The 22068-nt window shown below is 37.0% G+C and overlaps 2 protein-coding genes across 5 annotated transcripts in view; both read right to left on the bottom strand.

Annotated features, from left to right (window-relative positions):
- LOC131310386 (uncharacterized) overlaps positions 1-14445 on the bottom strand; it is a 67555-nt gene extending 53110 nt beyond the window's left edge. For 2 of the 3 annotated variants that reach the window (XM_058337374.1, XM_058337375.1), the window contains exons 1-3: positions 13240-14437; positions 12031-12286; positions 11201-11508 (exon numbers count right to left, since the gene is read on the bottom strand). In XM_058337374.1, coding sequence (XP_058193357.1) covers positions 11201-11508; positions 12031-12286; positions 13240-13445 — 770 coding nt within the window. In that variant the 5' untranslated portion in view covers positions 13446-14437. Of the gene's footprint in view, positions 1-5155; positions 5706-10404; positions 10668-11200; positions 11509-12030; positions 12287-13239 lie in introns of those variants that run through there. The other variant, XM_058337373.1, reaches the window with a different exon arrangement.
- A 4615-nt stretch (positions 14446-19060) lies between these two features.
- Positions 19061-21858, bottom strand: LOC131310381 (uncharacterized). 2 transcript variants are annotated; one of them, XM_058337367.1, is made up of 3 exons: positions 21653-21858; positions 21016-21215; positions 19061-19879 (listed from the first exon to the last, which is right to left on the bottom strand). In XM_058337367.1, exons 2-3 carry the CDS (start codon positions 21213-21215, stop codon positions 19711-19713), a joined length of 369 nt encoding a protein of 122 aa, XP_058193350.1. In that variant the 5' UTR covers positions 21653-21858; the 3' UTR covers positions 19061-19710. The 2 variants fall into 2 exon arrangements, with proteins under 2 accessions (XP_058193350.1, XP_058193348.1); XM_058337365.1 differs by having other exon boundaries at positions 20905-21215; positions 21653-21846.
- Positions 21859-22068: the final 210 nt, after the last annotated feature.

Genomic DNA, 22068 nt, shown 5'->3' with positions numbered 1-22068 from the left:
TTTTTTTGGGGGAATTGTTGTTCAGTGGAGGTTGGGGCAATTTATTCCCAATTCATGAGACACTTTTTTGGAATTGTCCAGACATGGGAATGAAAAGAATAAGTCTCAATACATGGTGTTGCTTACAAAAATACCCCTCTCTATTATAACATATACTCAGGGAGCAATGTACACACATTCAGGGAGCAATATTATATGATTGAAAGAGCAATATAATTTAATTGAAGGTGCAATATTATGTGATTAAAAGAGCAGTGAACTTCCACCGATACCTTATACAAGACGCCGTTTTGGATTATTTTTGTTGGTGTTGAAACATTTGGTTTTATCCTTCTCTTAGGACTATTCAACGAGAGCACTAGAGCTAAAAATTAATTATAATCCTTTAGAATAAAATGTCAAAAAAATAAAATCTTTGCACCAGTTCAAACGGATTGAAAATCAGAACACTTAATTTTTTCATTTAGTTTTATAATTCTCTTAAGGCTTTTCAACAAGAGCCCCAGAGTTAAAAATTAATTATAATCCTTTAAGATAAAAAAATAAAAAAAATAAGATCTTTGCATCGGTTCAAAATGATTGAAAAATTGGAACACATAATTTTTTTTATTTGGTTTTATGGTTCTCTTAGGGCTCTTCAATGAGAGCCCTAGTGCTAAAAATTAATTATGATTTTTTAAGATAAAATGATAAGAAAAATAAGATCTTTGCACCGGTTCAAAATGACTGAAAATTTGGAAAACTTAATTTTTTTCATTTAGTTTTATGGTTCTCTTAGGACTCTTCAACGAGAGCCTAGAGTTAAAAATTAATATAATCCTTTAAGATAAAATAATTAGAAAAATAAATCCAATTTTTTCTTAAATGATCGTAATTAATTTTATCTCTAGGGCTCTCGTTGAAAAGCCCTAAGAGAACCATAAAACCAAATGAAAAAATTAAGTGTTCCAATTTTCAATCCGTTTGAACCGGTGCAAAGATCTTATTTTTCTAATCATTTTATCAAAAAGGATCATAATTAATTTTTAACTTTAGGGCTATTGTTGAAGAGCCCTAAAAGAAGAATAAAACTAAATGTTTCAACAAAAAAAAATCCAAACCCAGATTCAATTTAGGTCCATAAAAGGGGCAATTTAGATTCATAGAAAGGGCAAACTTAGGTCTAAACCCATATTCAACTACAAATCGACTCATGATCTCATACAAGGTGCAACGTAGGTCCAAACTCAGATTCAACTATAAATCGACTCATGATCTCATATAAGGTGCAACTTAGATCCATAAAAGGGGCAATATAAGTTTATAGAAGGGGCAACTTAGGTTCATAGAAAGGGCAACTTAGGTCCAAATCCAGAATCAACAACAAATTGACTCCATATATGAGGAATTTCTTTTTCTCCGTTTCATGTATGGGAAATTTCATTTTTTCCGTTTCATGTATGGGCAATTCTACAAAAACTTGAGGGCGTAATAGTCATTTTAGGTGGCTCTTTCCATGTTTTGGCAATTGAGAATTGATATTCGCGCTCCAAGATTTACTGCAGGCGCTCTACCTTTTTGTTTTTACACTGTGATGTTGCTGGCAACATCACAGTGTAAAAACAAAATATACACTGATGTTACCAGCAACATCACAATATAAAAACAAAAAAGTGGAGCGTCTGCAGTAAATCTTGGAGCGCGAAAATCAGTTCTCTTTCTTTTTTGCTTTTGCATATCTAGATGAATTTAGGAAAAAGTGGTCCATGAATTGGGCATTATTTGCCCCTCTTACCACTGTCCTGTAATTCCCCCTTTTTTTTGGTTGTGGTCAGACCGTAGTGTTACTACCTTTGTGTAAATAGGGCTTAAATAGGCCCAACAAAGAAAAATTAGGAGTATGTCGTATAATTTTCATCCCAAATAATTGAAAAGTTTTTGGAATACAAATAACATGGTGATACTTATGGGGAAGAGTTGTTCTAAGAATTTAGACATTTGAAAACACTATTGTCAAGAGAGTCGACAAATAGATTGACAACCTTGAATTTACAAGATCTTATTGAAAAGATGGTGATTTTCAAATAATTGAAAAGTTTTGAGACCCTCCGCGTAATAGAGGTTAGACGGCCACCCAGAGAAATGCTAACACATCCATCAGCTAATTAATACTAGTACACATCTTGTAAACAGCGAGGCAATTTACTTCATGTGACCAAGCAAAACTGACCATGGTTTAGAACGGGTGCTTACTCGATTGAAAGGTCCCATGGGTGGTCGGGTTGGTTCTGAAGCACCTTGTTGCCCGTGAAGCCGAGGAGGAAGGGCGTGCTTGAAGCCGTGAGGTAACCGCTTTGGGCGCTCTTGAGACGGATGGTTTTTGGGTGTCATCGACCGGCTCGACGATCTACTGGCAGGGGCGAATTGAGCTAAGGTATAAGAGGGTCGCGTGACCCTCTTGAAATTATCGGGGTTTTTTTTTTTGAACCATTTCAGTATGTATTAAGAATAAAATTACCCACGGTAAATATAGATTGGCTTGTTGAACCAAGTGCTAAAGCCTTGCTGCTCCACGTTCTCTGACTTTTCTAATTTTGATTTTTAAACGGTGAAAGAAAAAAGAAGCTTCTTCTAAGTTAAAGCTAGAGAGGCTCAAACCCAGCCCAGCTGGCGCTTAGGTCAAAGCAAATAAAGTACAAATACTGAAACACTAATCCATTCATTTTTTAAAATGTTTTTCATTATCCTTTGTTTATGTATTTTCACAAGATAAAATTAGATAAAATAAGCAAGACAAATATGTTGTGTCTATGCATGTTTTTATTAGTTCATTTTTTTATTGTCAAGAGATAAAATTAGCGAAATTTTTATCAACTCTATATATACTCGAGAGGTGACTCTTTTGTATTAAATTTTTTGATCTGCCATTATCTACAAAGCTATTCTGGTAGACTCGTTAAGGTTTTGATGGACGGTTTTTTTTTGTTGGCGGCTTCAACTAGATATTTATTGTGGTGGGACCGGAGCTTTACTGCCTTTGTGTCGTTGAAAAACTCCATAGCTAGTGATCACAAGTAAATGGATGTAGAATCAAAAGCACAGAAGTGGTGTCTGTTAGAAGGTATTTGTTACCTTCTAGAGAGAGAAGAGAGAGAGGGAGGTATGAATTGAAATTTCTATGGGAGGAGGAAATTTCATTGTGAGTACATGAAGGTTAGGCTTTCAAAGTGATGTACTTAGAGTTGGAGCGCGTTGAAATTTAATTAGATCGGATTTGGATCAAATCCGATCCAATCGCATGCCTAATCGAAAGGATTCGGGCAAACTACAAGTTCCGGTCCCAAATGAAACTGAAGAGAAGTATTTATTTTTTTTAACACGAAGTCCAAGTCAACTTATAGTTAATGATGAATTTGCCCGGAGAGAAGGTGACCGCAAAGGAAAAGGGCCAAAGAAAGGCGGGCCATGTCCGAACAAGTGGGAAACCCAGAATTACGCAGAAGCAACGAGAGCCCAGTGGTTGACATTGACTGGCAACTTGGCTGATTAGGTGTAAAGTCAGAAAAAAAATGTTTCAATTCTTTGTGAAAGGGGCCCCCTTGAGGACATACCTTTTCTTGCACGGAAAGTCTAGGTACACCGCTGTGAGTGTCCACCTCGTGTCTATTGGAGCCCACATCGGGCCCCAAAAAAATATTTATAAATTTCAAAATAATATTTTATGGGACTCTATAAAAAATCAATTTCAACGAATATCAGTAGGTATGTTTCTCAGAATTCGTAAGAATGAACAGTTTAGTTTTGCAGTTTCGTACCTACAAATTCAAAAAACATATCTACTGATATTCGTTGGAGTTGATTTTTCACATGGCCTCATAAAATATTATTTTAAAATTTATGAATATCTTTTTGTATTTTTTTGGAGTCCAGATTGAGCCCCAATAGATGTGCAGTGTACGGTAATCGAATTGATTGATTTCGCCTGCCAAATTTCATCATCTTTTTTTTTCCTAAGAGAAAAACAAACACTAGGACTTTTCTACAACATTTTTGTGAAGAAAATGTACTCCCAAAAAAGAGAGACAGTTAGCGCATTGCATATGTTACTAGATGTGTGATCACTTAGAGCATCCGCAATGGTACTAATCAAAATCAATAATCAAAATGTGCCACGTCAGCATTTGATTATCCATTTAGTTCATAATCAAACTTAACAACCTCTACCTCCACATTGGTTATTTTTGTATCCCTAACAAAAAAAAAACCCCACAATACACAATGCACATTTGTCCAATCGCAAACGAGTTTTAATCACGCATCCAATCGGACCATACCAAATTATTCGTCTCGATGAGACGATTCCAATATGAGGTGTTTTTGAGTTATTGAGTTTTGAGTTTAATTGTTGAGTTTGGTTATTGAGTTTTGGTTATTGGTAAAAGTTGTTAAGTTTGGTTATGGAATGAGTGGAATTTGGTTATTTACTAAAAGACTTGTAACTTTGGTTATTACAATGTGGGGTGTTTTTTGAGCATTGTTGTTAAATTTGCTTATTCACATCCATTTGCTTATTACAATGCGGATGCTCTTAGAGCTTGTTTTGTTAGGAATTTTGGATTTTTTTTCTGCGCACAGTTTTCAATAATTTTTTTCTCAATCATTACTTTCATTTTTCTTCCTATATCTTTTCACTCAAAATCCAAATTCCAAACCAAACAAGCTGTTACAAGATCTTATCGGCAATGGTTTTGTGGTTTCATTGGGTGCTTGTGAAATTAACTTTGACGTGAAAATTTTCTCATTATGTTCTCGGTACATGATTTTAGTTTTATAAAATTATAGACAAATTAACATGTAATGGGAAAAAGTATCTGATAGATAAACTTTTCTTAATACTCGTACTTTGCAAAGAAATACATAATTAAGATGCATAATGTGGAAGTGGTATTTGCTGCATTTATTGTAATCTTTTTTCTTGTATTACTAATTTTCCTTTTCCTTTTTATGTTTTTTTTTAACTCCTGATTTGGTTGAAATAATAAGAAACAAGATCATTTTCTGTGTAAATTTTCAAAGTTGTTTTATTGTTTGGAGCAGTGAACTTGTTCAGGTAACTGCAGCAAAGGTAGAGATGTGAACGCTAGTACGGGCCGGTCCAGGTTTTTTTTTTTTTATCTCATTCCCACGAGCTCGAAAAATGCACACACAAGGATTACCCCTGCTTTTATACCTCAAACTTAGCGGGAATTAGGTTTTCAGTTAATGCGTGCAAAACTAGACATACACGCAATTTTCTGCTCAAGAAACTAGAAAAAAAGAGCATGTAATCACCCCCGACCAGCTTCGTCAAGTTTTTGAATTGGAGCCGTCCAAAAATGTTTTGAACGACGCAGATTTGTTCGGGTAAAATTTTATTACAAAATATCCAAAACACCTTAGAAAAAAGCAAAAAACTGGACGAAATTGGTCGGGGTGACTGGACAGAATCTGACCCCGTGCAAACGTGCTACCAAGACATGATAATATTGTAGGTTCCATTAAAGTGAAAGTTCTGAACCGCGGGAGCACACTATTATTTATTCAAGCCTCGTCTCCTCCTCTAGTCTATTAGCCATTTCATCAAGACCATTCCCCAAGAACATGAAAGAAAGCTCCTTCAAACCCTCATTCACATTCGAATATCCATCCGCGGCCTCAGACGCTGAACTACACTTAGAGTCATTCAACTGCAAATCAAAAACAGAAAATAAAATCAATATCGAAATCGAAATATAACAGGTGAAATTAAGTAAACAGATGAATAATTCCTTCAATTCAGACTCTGTTTGCTTCTTTGGATCTTGAATTTGTACAAGCAAAAATGGGAAGGGAAGAAAAACGAAGCGGGGACTAACTGTTTGGTATCTTTTCTACTTACCTACATATTCCAGAAAAGTAAAAATATCTAATTAGTAGAAAAGCTTTGGCAAGTGATGGCAACTGTTGCTGGGAACACCTAGAATTCCTTTGTCCCACATTGGTTAATTATGTTGTTCCTGTATTTGCACCTTATTATAAATAGGGGATTTGGGGGACTTCAGGGATTAATCCTTTTGTGGCTTCTCTCTCTCACATTGTAGCATCTCTACAGTTATGGATTACAGTCGGCTCTTTGTATCTATTCTTCGCGGTAGTTAGTGAATCCTCTCTCTCTCTCCTCGTCCGTAGATGTACTCATCTTGGAGAATCACATATATCTTGTGCTTTCTTGTTTAGTTTTCTTTTTCTTATTCTTACCTTACATTCATAGCGTTCGTTACAACAACTGCTTTCAAACATTTTTCTTTGACAAATAGAAAATCTAAGCCTATGTATTACAAAATGAGATTAAATTATTTACACCGATGTGGGCAACATGTCCTTAAGAACAAAGGCAGATTGAAGAGCGCTGGCAGATGAGCGCTTAATTTAGAGTCGCCACTTGGATTTGAAGATCTGATACCCAATGAACCGAACTTAAAACTCTTGCCACTCTGTTTAATTTGAAAAGGTGAAGGTACAAGTCCGTCATAACCATATCTGGGTTCGGGAGCCAGGTTACGAGAGGGAAATGGTTTTAAGGCACCCCTCTGGCCCAATCCGGAGATCGGTATTTACTTAAGCATTTTACGAAAATGTTTGAGATTCTTCTTTATTAATCAATTTTTAGCCAATTAGGGCGGAAAAACAATTTAAAAGGATTAAAACTGTAACAGATTTGCAGGATGTGATAGATAGCATACTCGAACAGTTAGTATATGATGAAAACAGACTCCTGTGGAAGTTTTAAACAGATTGGAAGGTCACTATTTTGGAGTGTTGTGCACAGAAAGAAACCAGCATGCACTATCAAGTCATTGCGTGTTGATTAAACCTGCGTGCGCTACGTAAATACCTGCGCGCGCCAGTATGTTCAAACTCACAGCTCTTATTTTCAATCCTCTGGATTTTGAAAATGACCAATGCACACTCAGGACAAACTACGCAGTTATAGACAGTTTGAAAGGGGTACAAAGTCACAAAATGATTAAAACACCCCATAAATAGTGTGGGGATAAAACAATGGCTAGAGCCAAATTACCCATGCAAAGACCACTCACTGGTCAGAGGTGAACCTGCGTGCGCAGGTAGTTCACAATCGCGCGCGGGTTTGAGCTTGCAATCCAGTGTTTGGTTCTACATGTTTATGGGTTCTGGAACATATCCAGAAAGATCCCAAGGGTATTCCATAATAGCAGGTATGCATGTTGAAATAAAACCAGCAGTTTTAACTAAGTAAAGTAGTAAACTTTTTGTTAGCATGCTTGCAGTGATCTATATACAAAGGAGAGCATAAAACAACAAAACCCCAAGTCTCACGCAAGATCTGCGTGCGCAGCCACGGAGTGGCGCGCGCGTGCTATGGACCGGCACGCACTGGTCCTTACCACTACAGTTTTTTATCAAACATTGCAAATTTTAAGGTCAGAACTGGTATTGATTATCAGTCTTGACCCTGCCAGCCTCCCTCAAGGATTAGAATAGAGAGCAGTACAAAAGGTGTAATACATTTGATTCTAGGGTTTGAATTGTGTTTGAGCTTTAAGGAATGGATGGATGTGTGTTGCTAGGTAGGAAACCAGGTGTGTTATTTGCCAATGTCTTTCTTTGGCGAAGAAGTGATGAACAAGAAGCTAGAGTTAGAATTTTGTGCTTAAAGTTTTGTAACTTGGTAACCTTTTTTTTCTAATCCTTTTGAAGAAAGAGTGAGGAGGGGTATATATAGGGAATAGGGGAGAGATACCAGCCAAAGAAATGCTGGTGTCTTAGCCCGTAAGCCTTCCCTCTCATTGGATGGAAGGGAAAAAGGTGTTTATGGGGTGTAAAGGTTGTTCCCGTCAAAGACTGCAATTTGGGCCAAACAGGGCCTTCCTTTGGCCCCAAAAGTCCTCTTGATTATGGTTGAATAAAAGTGATGGGATAGGGTTTGACCAGCTCATGCGCGTCTCAGACTGGTGCGCGAGCCAAACCAACACATGTCCATTTGACCCGCGCGCGAGGGTTCCACACCAGCACGTGCCAGTAGGGTTTTGACTAGGTTTAAGGGTTTTGCAAACACTCAATACTGAAACATGCTATCATTTTCAGGGTGTTCTTGATCCATTTCATCTTCGAGGAATTAAAAACCGAAAGTAAACTAATCTGAAAAGTCCATATTGGGGTGTCTACAACCGCCACTGTAAACATTTGTTTTCTTCAAATTAAATACATTGCACCATATCGTCATATTTTATTAATTGAAACCACTGTTTGACGACACTGTAATTGATTTGGAAGAAACAAATGTTTATACTACTGGTGTATATAATTTTCTCTCATTTGAAAAATGCTACGCACACATGTTCGTATGGAAAGGTATTGTCACGACTCGATTTTCAACATAAATAAATAATCCATTTCAATAAAAGATTCTCGCATAAGATAAATAATACCCAAAAGAGTTCCTAGCTGTTAACTTTACAAACAAGTTCCCAAGTTTAAAAATATACAACTTTGGCACTCCGGGCCCAAATGAGTCCAAATACAAGTACAACCAATTACTAAGTTACAAAATGATTTAGTCAAAAGAAATTTTTGATGATTAGTTACAAACTCATTTTGATCAAAAGGAAGTCATTACAAAGCTGATTAAGTAACTCAATAAAATTAGCTTCTAAGAGTCTTCCACATCCAAGCACATGAATGCATGCAAACTATTGTTCAGCGTTTGAACCTGAAAAGAAATATTAGGTTGAGCTATACTAGCCCAGTAGAAAAATCTTTATCAATTCTATGTATAAATATAAAGCCAAGTGCAAATGAGATAACAAGGAGATATAGTTCAATCAAGTGATAACAATGAACTCATAGGTGTATCAACATTCATTACGATCATTCAAGGATATGCCATTATCATAAATAGCCACACAATTCACAAGACTCATGCACTCTACTACCTCAACACGACTCGCTATCCCAAATTTCCACCATCGGTATTTTCACCCATTGCATTACCGTATAACACCACAAGAATTACCGTGTTACCACCCCTTGCGTCACAGTGATCCCTAACGACTTGAGTCACCGTATTACCACCCTTTGCGTTACGAGACCCATCTAAATCTCCGTATTACCACCCCTTGCATTACGAGACTCTCTAAACCAACTTCCAACTCAAACAACTACTTTCTCACACGATATGCAAGTTAAGACTCCCTCATGTTCACATTCATAGATGAGACTTCATACAACATGCCAACATTATCATAAATATGAAACAAACATTCACAAGTACCAACAATCAATAGAAAGTATTTAAACGAAGTTCTAACTAAGTAATTCCTTATACGTTCCTCACTAACGAGAGGCCAACAAGTTAAGATTAACGTCCACTAATCATAGGAAGTCAAAATGATAGAACGAGGATCTTAGGAGTAGCCAACGGATGTTGGCAAACTGACACACCCTCACTCTAATGGTCATAACTTTCTGTGTAATCAGAGTCTTAAGGCGATTTTGATAGCAATGGAAAGCTAACTTCAAGACCTTCGAATCGATATAAAGTTTGCATGAATCAGACATCGGACAAAGAAGTTATGGTCGTTTGAAGTTAGACTGAAACCCAGAAGACGAGCAGAATTTTCAGAGATGGGAGGGATCGATCCCTCCTCTCTTGGGGATCGATCCCCTAGGTGAAAAATCCATATTTGAATTGAGGGATCAATCCCTCATGCTTGGGGATCGATCCCTGGGCGATTTCTGCACTTTTTTGACAGCTTTCTAGAGTACAACTAGGGAAGATCAAGGTTCGATTTTCACATCTAATCAACATATAAACACATAAAAGAGGTAAAGAAATCCCTACCTCGCGACGAAAACCAAGATCTACGAGATTTGAGCAAACCCTAGCCTCCTTAAACTTCGAAATCAAAGAAAACCATTCTCCAAGCTTTACCCAAAGAACTTCGAGCTCAAGAAGGTTGAGGGGAGGTTGATTCTAGAGTTTCTTGAGAGATTGAGCAAGGTTTCGTGAGAGAGAGAGAGAGAGAGAGAGAGAGAGAGAGAGAGAGAGAGAGGAATGGGAGAAAATGATCTCCTACACACCACATACCCACTTTATATACTCATATATCTTTTAATCACACACACTCCCTCAATCTTCTATTCTCTCACTTCAATCCTTAATTCTAATAACCACCATTTAAATCCTATTTTTCCCATTAGGCATTTAATAAATATTTCAATAATTAAAATTACCCAGGTCTCTACAGGTATAGAGTTAAAGGAAAGATAACAACATAGTGAATTAATTAAGAAATTCACATATTTGATGTCTTATTTCTTTTCCAAATAAAACGCTTCTAATTCATCACAGAATTTTGCACTAACCTCTTGTCTTACAAAATTGGGGGGCTTATGCCGATGATTCTGACTCCGAGCTCGACCTGGACTCCGACAATTCAAACTGAACACCCGGTTTTGGTTGTGGGGACTGTTTTGACACAATCTCAACCACATCAACATCCCAAAGGATCCAATCCTTTTTAGCTGTCCGATACGGAATATCATGGGTAACTGAATCCCGCCATGGCCAAACGTTGTCATTGGCACATAAATATTTCCTGTTTGGCGTCCTGAGCTTCACTTGATTCCTTTTGGAAATAATAAACTTGAATTATTCAGTATTTTGAGAGTTATATTTTGTTATTGTCTTTTCACATTTGCTAGTAGAAGTCACAAGTACCGGTGAGTTTATTTGGAGAACAGTTAAGCTAGTGGAACTTTATTATTTGATTATTTATGCGTCTTCATTCAAAAAAATTAATTTCTCATGAAATTATTAGATTATGATTTATCTCGATGAGAGAAGTTTGAAAATTAAACATGAACTAAAATTTAAAAATATTCAGTATAGATAAAAATAGTTCAAAAAGTCAGTTTGGTTTATGTTATTTTTGACTTTAGTCCACTTTTTACAAATTTTGATGGCATTTTTTCTTTTTCTATATTTCTGTTGTTTAGACAAATCAATAATACACAAAATATTAACGCAAAACCAACAAAGTCAAGAAAATTTATTTAATAAAGCCAAACCACCCCTAATATATAATTGTATGAGTGGAGGTCATATAGGTGATTCTAAGTGTAATATTGTATGATACTTGGGAGTGTTGAGTTAAGTTACCCTTCCCACATCGGCTGCCACTCCATTGACGAGTCGAGGAAGCCGTCCATCTGCAGGATTTTGCGGCCAGTCATTCCGAGGAGGAAGCGTTTGTTGGAGGCGGTGAGGTACTTGCCGTAGCAGCTCTTGAGATAGATTTTGTTTTTGGATTCGGAGGAGAATTCGACCGTCCAGCAGGCGTTTTTTAAAGAGCCGCTCTCGTCTTGGGCTACAGATATTTCGTCTTCTTTGGCGGAGAGGAACTTGTTGTGGTTGCTGCGGAGGCGCACGGCTTTTGCGTTGTGGAATCGCTCCATTACGCTTTGATTCTGTAGAAAACAGAGGCATGACATAAAAGGTAAAACAGAGGAGTTGAAAAGGAGAGTAATTAGGCTTGGGATTAAAGGAATTAAGAAAATGGGTTTCGTAAGATTTTATGTTCTTCCAATTATCTCAACTAATCTCTAAGAGACTAATCTCATCATCTTAGTTGATAACACTTGGGACTAAGCGTCACAGGCTTTCAAACCTGAAACTTAAGAGAGAAAAGACCCGTAAATCCCAAGGTCTTAACCACCCGGCTAGCTTAATCATTCACTTCACATTTTTATCCAAGCACTGTTTAATCAACCCCTCTATAAACATTACTCAATGTGGATTATCTCTTATTAATCAATATCCCCTAAAATCTTATCTATTTTCTTAACTAATACCCTCAATTCTTTTTCCGCATCCAATCGGGCCCTTAGTGAATTAATTAATAATTAAGAAATTCACAAATTTCATGTCTCGTTTCTTTTCCAAATAAAACCCTTCTAATTCATCGCAGAATTTAATACAAACATACTGACCTCTTGTCTTACACAACTGGGGGACTTATGCCGATGATTCGACTCCGAGCTCGACCCAGGCCCCGATGATTCCAACTGAACACCCGGTTTTAGTTGCGGCGATTGATCCGACACAATATCAACCGCTTCAACATCCCAAAGGACCAAATCCTGTAATACCCAAGGAACATCATGGGTGACCGAATCCAGCCATGGTGGAAAGCCGCCATTGGCCCGCAGAAAGTTTCCGTCCCGCATCCTAAGCTTCACCTGATTCCTACTGCAAATAATAAATTTGAATTATTTAGCATTTTGAGAGTTATATTTCCACTTTGTCTTTTCATATTCGGAAATTCTAACTTCACACCCAAATACACACTCAATCATACACCTACATTCACAATAGGAGTGGGTTCCACACACATTCTGGGTGTGTAATGTGTGCGAGCTCCACCCCTATTGTGAGTGTAGATGTGTGTATTTGGGTGTGGAGGGTGAGTTTATTTGGAGAGTAATTAAGCTAGTAGAACTTTATATTTGATTATATGGGCCTCCCCTTGTCCCTTTCATAGAAGGGTGCCTTTCTTTCTCTGCTAGAAATTTATCTCGATAAGAGAAATTAGAAAACTAAAAAAACATGATCCAAAATTTAAAATTGTTGAGACATTTTGTCTCATGTTTGATTATACACTTTGCACACACTGCGTGGTTCCGGTTCATTAAAAAAAACATGAAAAGTCTTCAATATACACCCCTTTAAGATGTATACCATATGTATCTATTATGTGGTTATAAAAAATTACTTGTAGGACTGGTCATTCATAACATTTTATTTTGTATTGTAACTTTTATACTAAAAATTCGTAATTTTTCATCAATATGATTCGTAACTTTTTAGCAATAGATTCATAACATTTTGGGAATCATAACATTTTAGTGTATTTCAATGAGGATGCATATGATGCACACTCAAATAAGTGATGTGTATTCTAGCACTTCCCACAATGGTGTATTATATTTGTCTTTCGTCAACTTTTTGAAAGTTTTGATCGTAATTTTTTTTCTTTCTATATTTGTGTTGTTGAGACAAACAATAATTCACAAAACTTTGCCGTGAAACTAACAAAGTCAAAAAAAAAAATTATCTATTTAAGCCAAACCACCTATTGTGTAAGTGGAGATCATTGGTGATTAGATACATATAAGTAGGAGTGTTGAGAGTTAAGTTACCCTTCTTGTATCGGCTCCCATTCCTCCGACGAGTCGGGGAAGCCGGCCATCTGGAGGACTTTGTAGCCGGTCAAGACGAGGATGAAGCGCCTGTTGGAGGCATGCAGTGAGGTACTTGCCATAGCAGCTCTTGAGACAGATTTTGTTTTCTGATTCGGAAGAGAATTCGACGATCCAATAGACGTTTTTGGAAGAGCCGCTCTCATCTTGGGTTACGGATATTTCGTCTTCTTTGGCGGAGAGGTACTTGTTGTGGTTGCCGCGGAGGCGCACGGTTTTGCATTGGGGAATAGTTTCTTTAGGCTTTGATTCTGTAGAAAACAGAGGCATGAGATAAATGGTATACTAAATAGAGGAGTTGAATGAAAAGGAGAGTAAGTAGACTTTGAGGCTTGGGATTTAGAGGAATTAAGAAAATGGGATTCGAAGGAATTGGGTTTTGGATGTGGAGAAAAAACATCCAAATCCTCAATCGTAATTTTTTAGAATTTTCTTTTCTATGAATCCCTCTTTACCAAATTGACGGAGGAGAAAAAAATATGAGGAGAAAAAAATCATTCTATGCTTCTGGGGTAACATCACATGATACTTCAAATTCATTTTCTACTACACATATATTTTTTAATTCATAGAATGAGATCAATGCTAGCGTTAATCGAATACAAGATTATAAAAAATATGAAGTATTTTTTTTATCAACTAGCGTTGTGTTGTTCGATACATGGGGCCAAAAAGTTTCCTCGTATTATTGTTGGTAGTAGTAAATTCGTAGCCTTTTGCGACAAAATGGCAGAATTTTTTTTTGACAACGAATGGTATTTGCAAGGAAAAAATTCCTCGCCAATTGTGGTAGAATAGGCGAGGAAATATAAATTTTCCTCGCGAATACCTTTCGCGACGAAGTTTATGCGAGGAAAACTTGCGAGGTAATGCATTTTGCAAGGAAATCAAGTGTTTTGGCAAGGAAATTAAATCCTCCCTATGGCCCTTTCGTGTTGCAGTGATATAAACTATGAAACAATATTTTTCATCAAAAATAGTACTCCAATTAACATTTCAATGAAAATTCGTAACATTAGCAAATTAAAAGATTGAAACCATATTTAGCTTCAATGCTTGTACTTCAAGCTAGGCAATTTTAATTTAACAAAGCAGTTAATTATTCGTATTAGACTACAACAAGTTGTATATAAACCGGACAACTTTTACACCATAGTAGAACATCATGAATATTATTGCCGAGGGTGCCAATCATGTTGGAATTTTTTTTGCCGATTTCGGAAGGTATCCTTAAAATCACGTTCTGATTATATTGAACGGTTAGAATTATCGAAATTCGATTGGAAAATGGAATCCGTATTTTAACTAAAATGAGAACACCCTCATGAGAGACGGGCTGTCCAACTGTAACTTCTTTCATGATTTTTTTTTTTTTTCTCGGCAACTTCTTTCATGATTTTACTCTGTGACAGAGAAAAATTAAAACACCTTAACCCCTACGTAGGGTTAGTCTCAGACATCACCAAACCTTAGAGGCCTAATTGGATGCAGCTAATGGAAGGGGATGAAGTAATCAGCCCGGATGAGGACATGATGTGATATTTTTGCCTTGGTTTTGGCAAGCAAAAATCACACCCAATCCGGGCGGATGAGGCCCTCCTTACCCCCCTCCTCCAACATTTCAACTACAAAACAACATTATTTTCTTATTTTATCTCTCATTCAAATCAAGTACTATTTTATCCTCTATTTTTTTAAATAGCTCATCCAAACCAACTTATTTTTATCCACCATCCATAAAAATCACATCATTGTAGTTCCAGAAATATTCATAATAAGGGTACTCAATATAATACCTTCTTTTTTTTTTAACTTCGTTTAAAAGTCATAAACAAATATGTACTCATAATTATCTCATTATCAATACGATAATATAAATCTCTTTCAACACCTAAATAATCAATTATTCCATTGACCACTCGTTTATCTATCTTTTAGATTCCTTACTTCAAGGAAAATGAACATTCCATTAGCTGCCTCAACGTGGGCAAAACTGCCTCATCCGCTGTCTGTAAAATAGATAGAGCAAAATCTACTAGTAATTAACTCAAACAGTCAAACCCAACTATAATCAGCGAACAGTACGAAACTATTAGTGAATGCATGTACGTATATTATAGTCTTATTAAAGCACCACGCAACAAAAGTTCTCAAGGGACTAGCCCTTTGTACAAAGTGACACAACAAGAAAAAACAAGGGGAGTGCCCTTTCCTGTCCTTAGTCACCCCTTATTCATGAGAATAGATGGAAGCCATACAATTTTATTTATAGATTTAGATATACACAACCGAGAAAATAAGTGAAGTGAAGAATATTAATTATGGAAACGAAGCACCATGCCTCAATATTCAAGTGCCTTAAGAGTATTTTAATCACATCGTGAAACAGGTAATAGTCGTAGCGTAGCGTATACACATCTAAAATGAGCCCTATAAACACGTAAAATCCCATAATAATGTGGAAAGTAAAAGAGGCATCCCACGAAAAATAACTTTTAGAGTATTTAACCTGAATTAAAAGGGGCTCAAGTTACGAAGAGACATTGGGAATTTCAACACAAGACTCCTTGATCACAATGGCCAATTTTCGTCTTTGTTCGACCAGTCAGTCTCTTGAAATTCAATACTCTATGGATGACAAGTTTTCAAGTATTTACATATGCACCCGTGCTGTGAATTAAACGCATGAACTTAAGTTAGTCAACTGTCGGGGAGAGTTGTAAAGTCACGGCCGGACTCTTTGGATGACAAGTTTTCAAGTATAAAATGGGGGTGACGATATTGAGGAGAGCAAAATCCAAGTCTTCCTTGGGCATTTTTTCTACCCATCTCGATCAGGGCATTAGACAGGACGACCCGCTTTCTACTTGCATTTTTATCTTGTGTATGGAATACCTATATATCGATCCCATGTGATTTCGGCGGAATGTAGGGCGTACTCCTCTCTTCCACTTATTTTTTGCAGACGATCTTGTTTTGTTCGGTAGAGCAGATGTGACCACTTGGCACTTGTCGTTCCGTAACTCGGATCTTGGAAATCTATATTATAAAACATAACGGTTTTTGTCTATACATATAAACCCAGCACCTTTTACAACCGTCCGATCAATATTCATGTTAGTTGTAGCCATCTAATCGAGAGAATACTTTCTAATATACTTCCTAATATAAACTCCCCTAACCTTATGACCGGTAAATCTTTTCAATTGATTGCTTTTACATTGTTTCCTTAAAAAGGTTTTCCTATTTAATTTTCCTACATCTAACTCAATAATTTCCTTTTAGGTTGATTTTTTTACTTTAAAAAACGAAACAAACATTTTTTGATTCATACGCTAAAAGGAAACATTCTTTATTTTTTAAAGTTGATAATTACGTTGTTTCCTCAAAACGGAGTAGCATGTACATACGTTTTCCTTCAACAATGAATCTACGTTTTTTCTTAATAATCTAATTCGTAAGCTTCTCCAAGAAGAGAAGAAATCAGCTTCCTTCCTACCTTGATTGGAGAAAGAGAGAGGGTCATTACCTTTACTTTGTCAGAACAAGAGGTAATCAAATCTTTTTATTTTTCGGGTATTCTAATGTTTCTACACGTTCTCTCCCTCTCTCTAGGTTAGATGTTTTGAGGCAATTTCATGTCATGTTGTCTAGAGTAGTACACTGTTTCTCTCCATGGATAATTTTTTTTAAGTTGTAATAAAAAATGTTGTGTCGCGCCATTTTTTTTTATCGACGTATTGTGTCATGCCTTTAGGCATAGGCAATCACGAAATCCACGATACTGTTTTTGGAGCTTTTCTATGGTCATGACAGAATTAGTGTTAATTGAATCAGTGGTCTGGTTTGCGATGATATTGATTTTTATATTCCTAAATGTGTATGGATTGGTGTATGACCTGCGTAATTGTACATGTCTTCCAGTTTTTTGTTAATACAAATCTTGCTTATCTACATTGAAGGCTTTACTACTTATTATGAGTCAATTGTGGGATAAAAAATTTGTGAGACAGGTTGTCGGTCAGATTTTGATTCGCTAAATTATGATCAATGTTGTAACGACCCAAATTGGGACGTTACAAATATAGTTGAGATTCTGATTATAATTCTGACCCATTGTTGGTTTCGGTCAACCCTTAAGGATTCAAGGGTAAGGACCTGAAGTTTTTTTTGTAGTCTAAGATGTTATTTGTTAATGGGAGGAAAAAAAAAAGAACATTTTTATTTTCCTTTCATGTACTTCCTTTTTGATAACTCAGATGTTTATGTCAATTTTTGCACACCTCAACGAATCCTGGGGGCTCCACCGCCCACTTGCAGGGAGTTGAAGAGAGTACTCAACACTGACAATACCTCAAAGTTAGCTCCAACAATATGATGATATGAATATGTTACTTTATTGATGATTGCCGTGAAGTTGTAGTTGATATAGCTGCGATGGGTTACCCGACTCTCCTCTCCTCTCTACCAAGGTAATTTAGGGCTTTTGGCATCATTGTTTGTGTTGTGCCTATAAAACGTGCAAGGGCGCGCATGTGGTCTTATTACACGTGTTGGAGTTAATAAATTATTACACTGAGTTTGATTTTTCTTGGACTTTGATTGTGCTCTAACGTAGACGGACTCACTTGAAATTTAACAAAATGGAGTACCTATTGTCATCTATTACTTTTCTATTTTCTCTAATTCCATTCACTTTTGGGTTAAAAATACGTTGCGTCGTGCCTTCAAGCACGGACATCCACTAGTTTTTTGTAACATCTCGGCTCAAAAAGTTAGTTTTATGGAGAGGTACGGAGTTAGTTAAAGGAGAGGTATGGAGTATTTTCATAATGTCTCGGATCTAGGAAAATTTTATGGTGAGGTATGGAGTTAAGATAACAACATAGTGAGTTAATTAATTAAGAAATTCACAAAAAAAAAAAAAATTTGATCCGAAGAAATTCACAAATTTGATGTCTTATTTTTTTCCCAAATAAAACCCTACTAATTCATCACAGAATTTATTACTGACATACTGACTGTCTTACAAAATTGGGGGAGTTGTGCCAATGATTCGACCCAAAGCTCGACCCAAACTCCGACGATTCCAATTGAAAACCCGGTTTTGGTTGCGGCAACTAATCCGACCTAATTGCTTGACGATTTCCTAGACCTAAAATAATGGGTTGTCCCAAGCGTAGGGCGGAGACCGACGTAGCATAATATCCGGTAAGTCCATAGTCGAATCCACAAAGACGGTGATGTGTGATGACTAAAAACTCGGGTTGTTATAATTTAAACGGGCTCTTAGGTAGCCACCCCTTGTAATTTGATTGAAATTAACTAAAACTAACAGATAACTTGCTCGAAAGATTAAAAAGAGAGGCGCGATCGTAGGAAATCCGGCGCTTGCTACCCAATCAGAATCAGCTCGCTTTTCAAAGTTCTAAAAACGGTTAAATTTAGGGAGAATTGAAAACCCCGAAGAATGAGAATCCTAAGGTTGCCGGTCCCGTACACAGCGGCGAACAGGTTTTGGTCCTCCGTTCCCGCTCACATGAGCCCTAGCAATGCCTCGGATTCGTCCAACGGACGTAGTTTTCATCAACTAAATTATTAAATTAAATTAATGTGCAGAAAATTGAGAGACGAATCCTAATTAGGTCGCATCGCGTCTTTACCCAGCGACCATACCTCAGAAAAACTACTTACTAATCATTATGCATAAAAAAGAAGAAACCCTAGTTTGAAACATGCTTCTATTACGGGAGATGAAAAATAAACAAAATATCTAAATTAAATAAGAACCAACGAATAACTTTGATAAAGAACAAAAATTAAAAACGAATTACTGAAGTGTGAGTAATTGAACAAAGCATAAAAATACTTGAAAGGGAAAGAAAAGAAGCCCCGTTCTTCCTTTATTTCCCACGGCAGCCAACGTTCCCTCCCCTCACTATGCATTCGTGGGGATTACATATATCTATATCACCCGTAGCCGACCGACCTCATGAAAACCCTTATTTTCCTTCTTTTAAATTTCCAGCCGTGTAAGCCAATTGTTGAAACATGGGCCCTCCTTGGTCTCACAATAACAAATACTTATGAGGCCCATTGAAGACAAAGATCTCCAATTGTAGATTAATTAAGTTCTATGCCGAACTTTCGACTTGCAATTCTGACACTCTACTTGATTGAATCCAAACGAAACAACTTCGAACACCGTTTAATATTTCGACTTTGCGCTTTTTGTATCGAACTCTCCAACTACCGGCTTCAAGGCCTCGCAATCCAATCTTGGCGTGAAATCCACCTTATTCATGCGAAACTTAACAAAAATTTCAAAACAAGACAAAACACGGTATCAAATGGAACATGAGATAAAACGCGCCTCTAACGCGCTAATTCATCCTACTTAGGCGCTTATATCTATAATATCACGCAAATATCACCAATCTCAACCGGTTGAACATCCCAAAGGACCAAATCCTGGAATGCCCAAGGAACATCATGGGTGACTGTATCCTTCCATGGTGGAAGGCCGCCATTGGCCCGCAAAAAGCTCCCGTCCCGCGTTATGAGCTTCACCCAATCCTTACTGCAAATAATAAACGTGAATTATTTACCATTTTGAGAGTCATATTTCGACATTGTCTTTTCATATTTGCTAGTAGGAGACACAAGCACCGGCGAGTTCATTTGGAGAGCAGTTAAGCTAGTGAAACTTTATATTTTTTTTTCAGTCAAACGGAAATTAAAAACTATATATTTGATTATATTGGGGCCTCCCCCTTGTCAATTTCATGGAAGAGTGCCTTTCTTTCTTTGTTAGAAATTTATCTCGGCGAAAGAAGTCAGAAAAGTAAAAAAACATGACCCAAAATTTAAAAGTATTCAGTAAAGATAAAAATGGTTTAAAAAGTAAGTCGCTTTTCAATTATTTTTGTCTTTTGCCAACTTTTGAAAATTTTGATTGCAGTTTTTTTCTTTTTTTTTTATATTACGGTTGTTGAGACAAACCAATGATTCACAAAATTTTGACGTGAAATTAACAAAGTCAAAAGAAAAATTATCTAATAAAATCAAACCATCAATGATAATGCCAAAATCCTATTTGTTCCTTCCAAAACTCAGGTGAAATTCTTAGTATTAAATGACTTATTTGCCAAAACTCACTGGAATCGGTTCTCTGTAATTCGAAGAACTCGAAATAGGTAACAGAACAAGTCAGCTTGTTTTATTTTCGGTAAGGAGAACAAGTCAGCTTTCTCCATTGCTGAGTTGTTTAGGTCCAACAAAGGCGTGGGTTTATTCAGATTCGAACTCCACAAACACTAGAAAAGTTACAAATTGGGTTTTGCAAGTAAAGAAATGAAATTGGGGTGACAGAACTAGCTAGAGGAGGAAGAAGACTGTAGAGAATTGAAAGAAGGCCGGGTTCTTGCCATACGATGGATTAGGAGGCCAAATAAGTCATTTTATGATAAAAATTTCATTTTGAATTTTGGCAGCAAACAAATTGGGTTTTGGCGTTATGTGACCCTAAGAATTGTGTGAGTGGAGATCATAGGTGATTCGATGTAATACTGTATGATAATTAGGAGTGTTGAGTTAAGTTAGTACCCTTCCTCTACCAACTCCCACTCCACCGACGAGTCGAGGCGGCTGGCCATCTGGAGGACTTTGCGTCCGGTCAAGCCGAGGAGGAAGGGCTGGTTGGAGGGGGTGAGGTACCTGCCGTAGCAGCTCTTGAGACGGAATATGTCATCTGATTCGTAAGAGAATTCGACGGTCCACCGGACGTTTTCGGAAGAGTCGCTCTCGACTAGGGTTACGGATATTTTGTCTTCTCCGGCGAAGAGGTACTTGTTGTTTTTGCTGCGGAGGCGCACGACCATTCCGTTGGGGTACAGATCCTTCATTACGCTTGGCATCTGTAGAAAACAGAGGCATGAGATATCAAATGCGAACAGAACGAAACCCAATTCCTACAAAACCCAATATAGATCATGGCCTTAAGGGCCTAACCCCGTGCCCGCCTCTGAGGCTTTGAGCGTTAAGTTCATACTCCATAAATGAATGGGGAAAGACTATTCCGGAACTCAAATACTAGGCTCTATTTGGACCTTATGGAAAAGAAATGAAAGGAGAGGAAAATTAAAAAAAATTTCCTTTCATTGTTTCATTGGAAGAGAAAGATAAAATAAAATAATAATTTTAAGTTCAATAAATAATAATTTTTTCCCTCTATTTTCTCTTTTTTTTCTTTTCCTTTTCTTTATTTTCTTTTCCATATATTCCAAACAAAGCCTAAAAACAAAAATGTAGTCAAAGAAAGCAACGAAGATAGTAGTAGCAGTTTCATGTTTACCGCTGGCTCTTGATCCGAGAGGACAACAGGAGCTGCTTGTGGCGCTGCGACGATCAGATGCCAAATCTCTCTCTCTCTCTCTCTCTCTCTCTCTCTCTCTCTCTCTCTCTCTCTCTCTCTCTCTCTCTCAGTTTCCCAAAGAAATGTTTGGGGAAGAATATATATTGTTGCTTGTAACCGGAAGGCAACAGGATAGCCTAACCGCGTGAGGCGATAATGTTTCTTGATCAAAGTCTAGGGGCCCGATTGGATGATGTATGTGTTTTTGGTGTATTATTTATGAAGAGGTGATAAGATAGTAAGGGATATTAGTTAAGAAGGGAGGACCCACATTGATGTGATATTTATAGAAGGTGTATTAAAAAATAAATGACCTGGTTTGGATGGATGATAAAATGGGTGTATAAGGAAGAGTG

Source organism: Rhododendron vialii, chromosome 12a (genome assembly GCF_030253575.1).
Source record: "Rhododendron vialii isolate Sample 1 chromosome 12a, ASM3025357v1".
NCBI lineage: Eukaryota > Viridiplantae > Streptophyta > Magnoliopsida > Ericales > Ericaceae > Rhododendron > Rhododendron vialii.
This window is presented reverse-complemented; position numbering and strand designations above follow the sequence as displayed.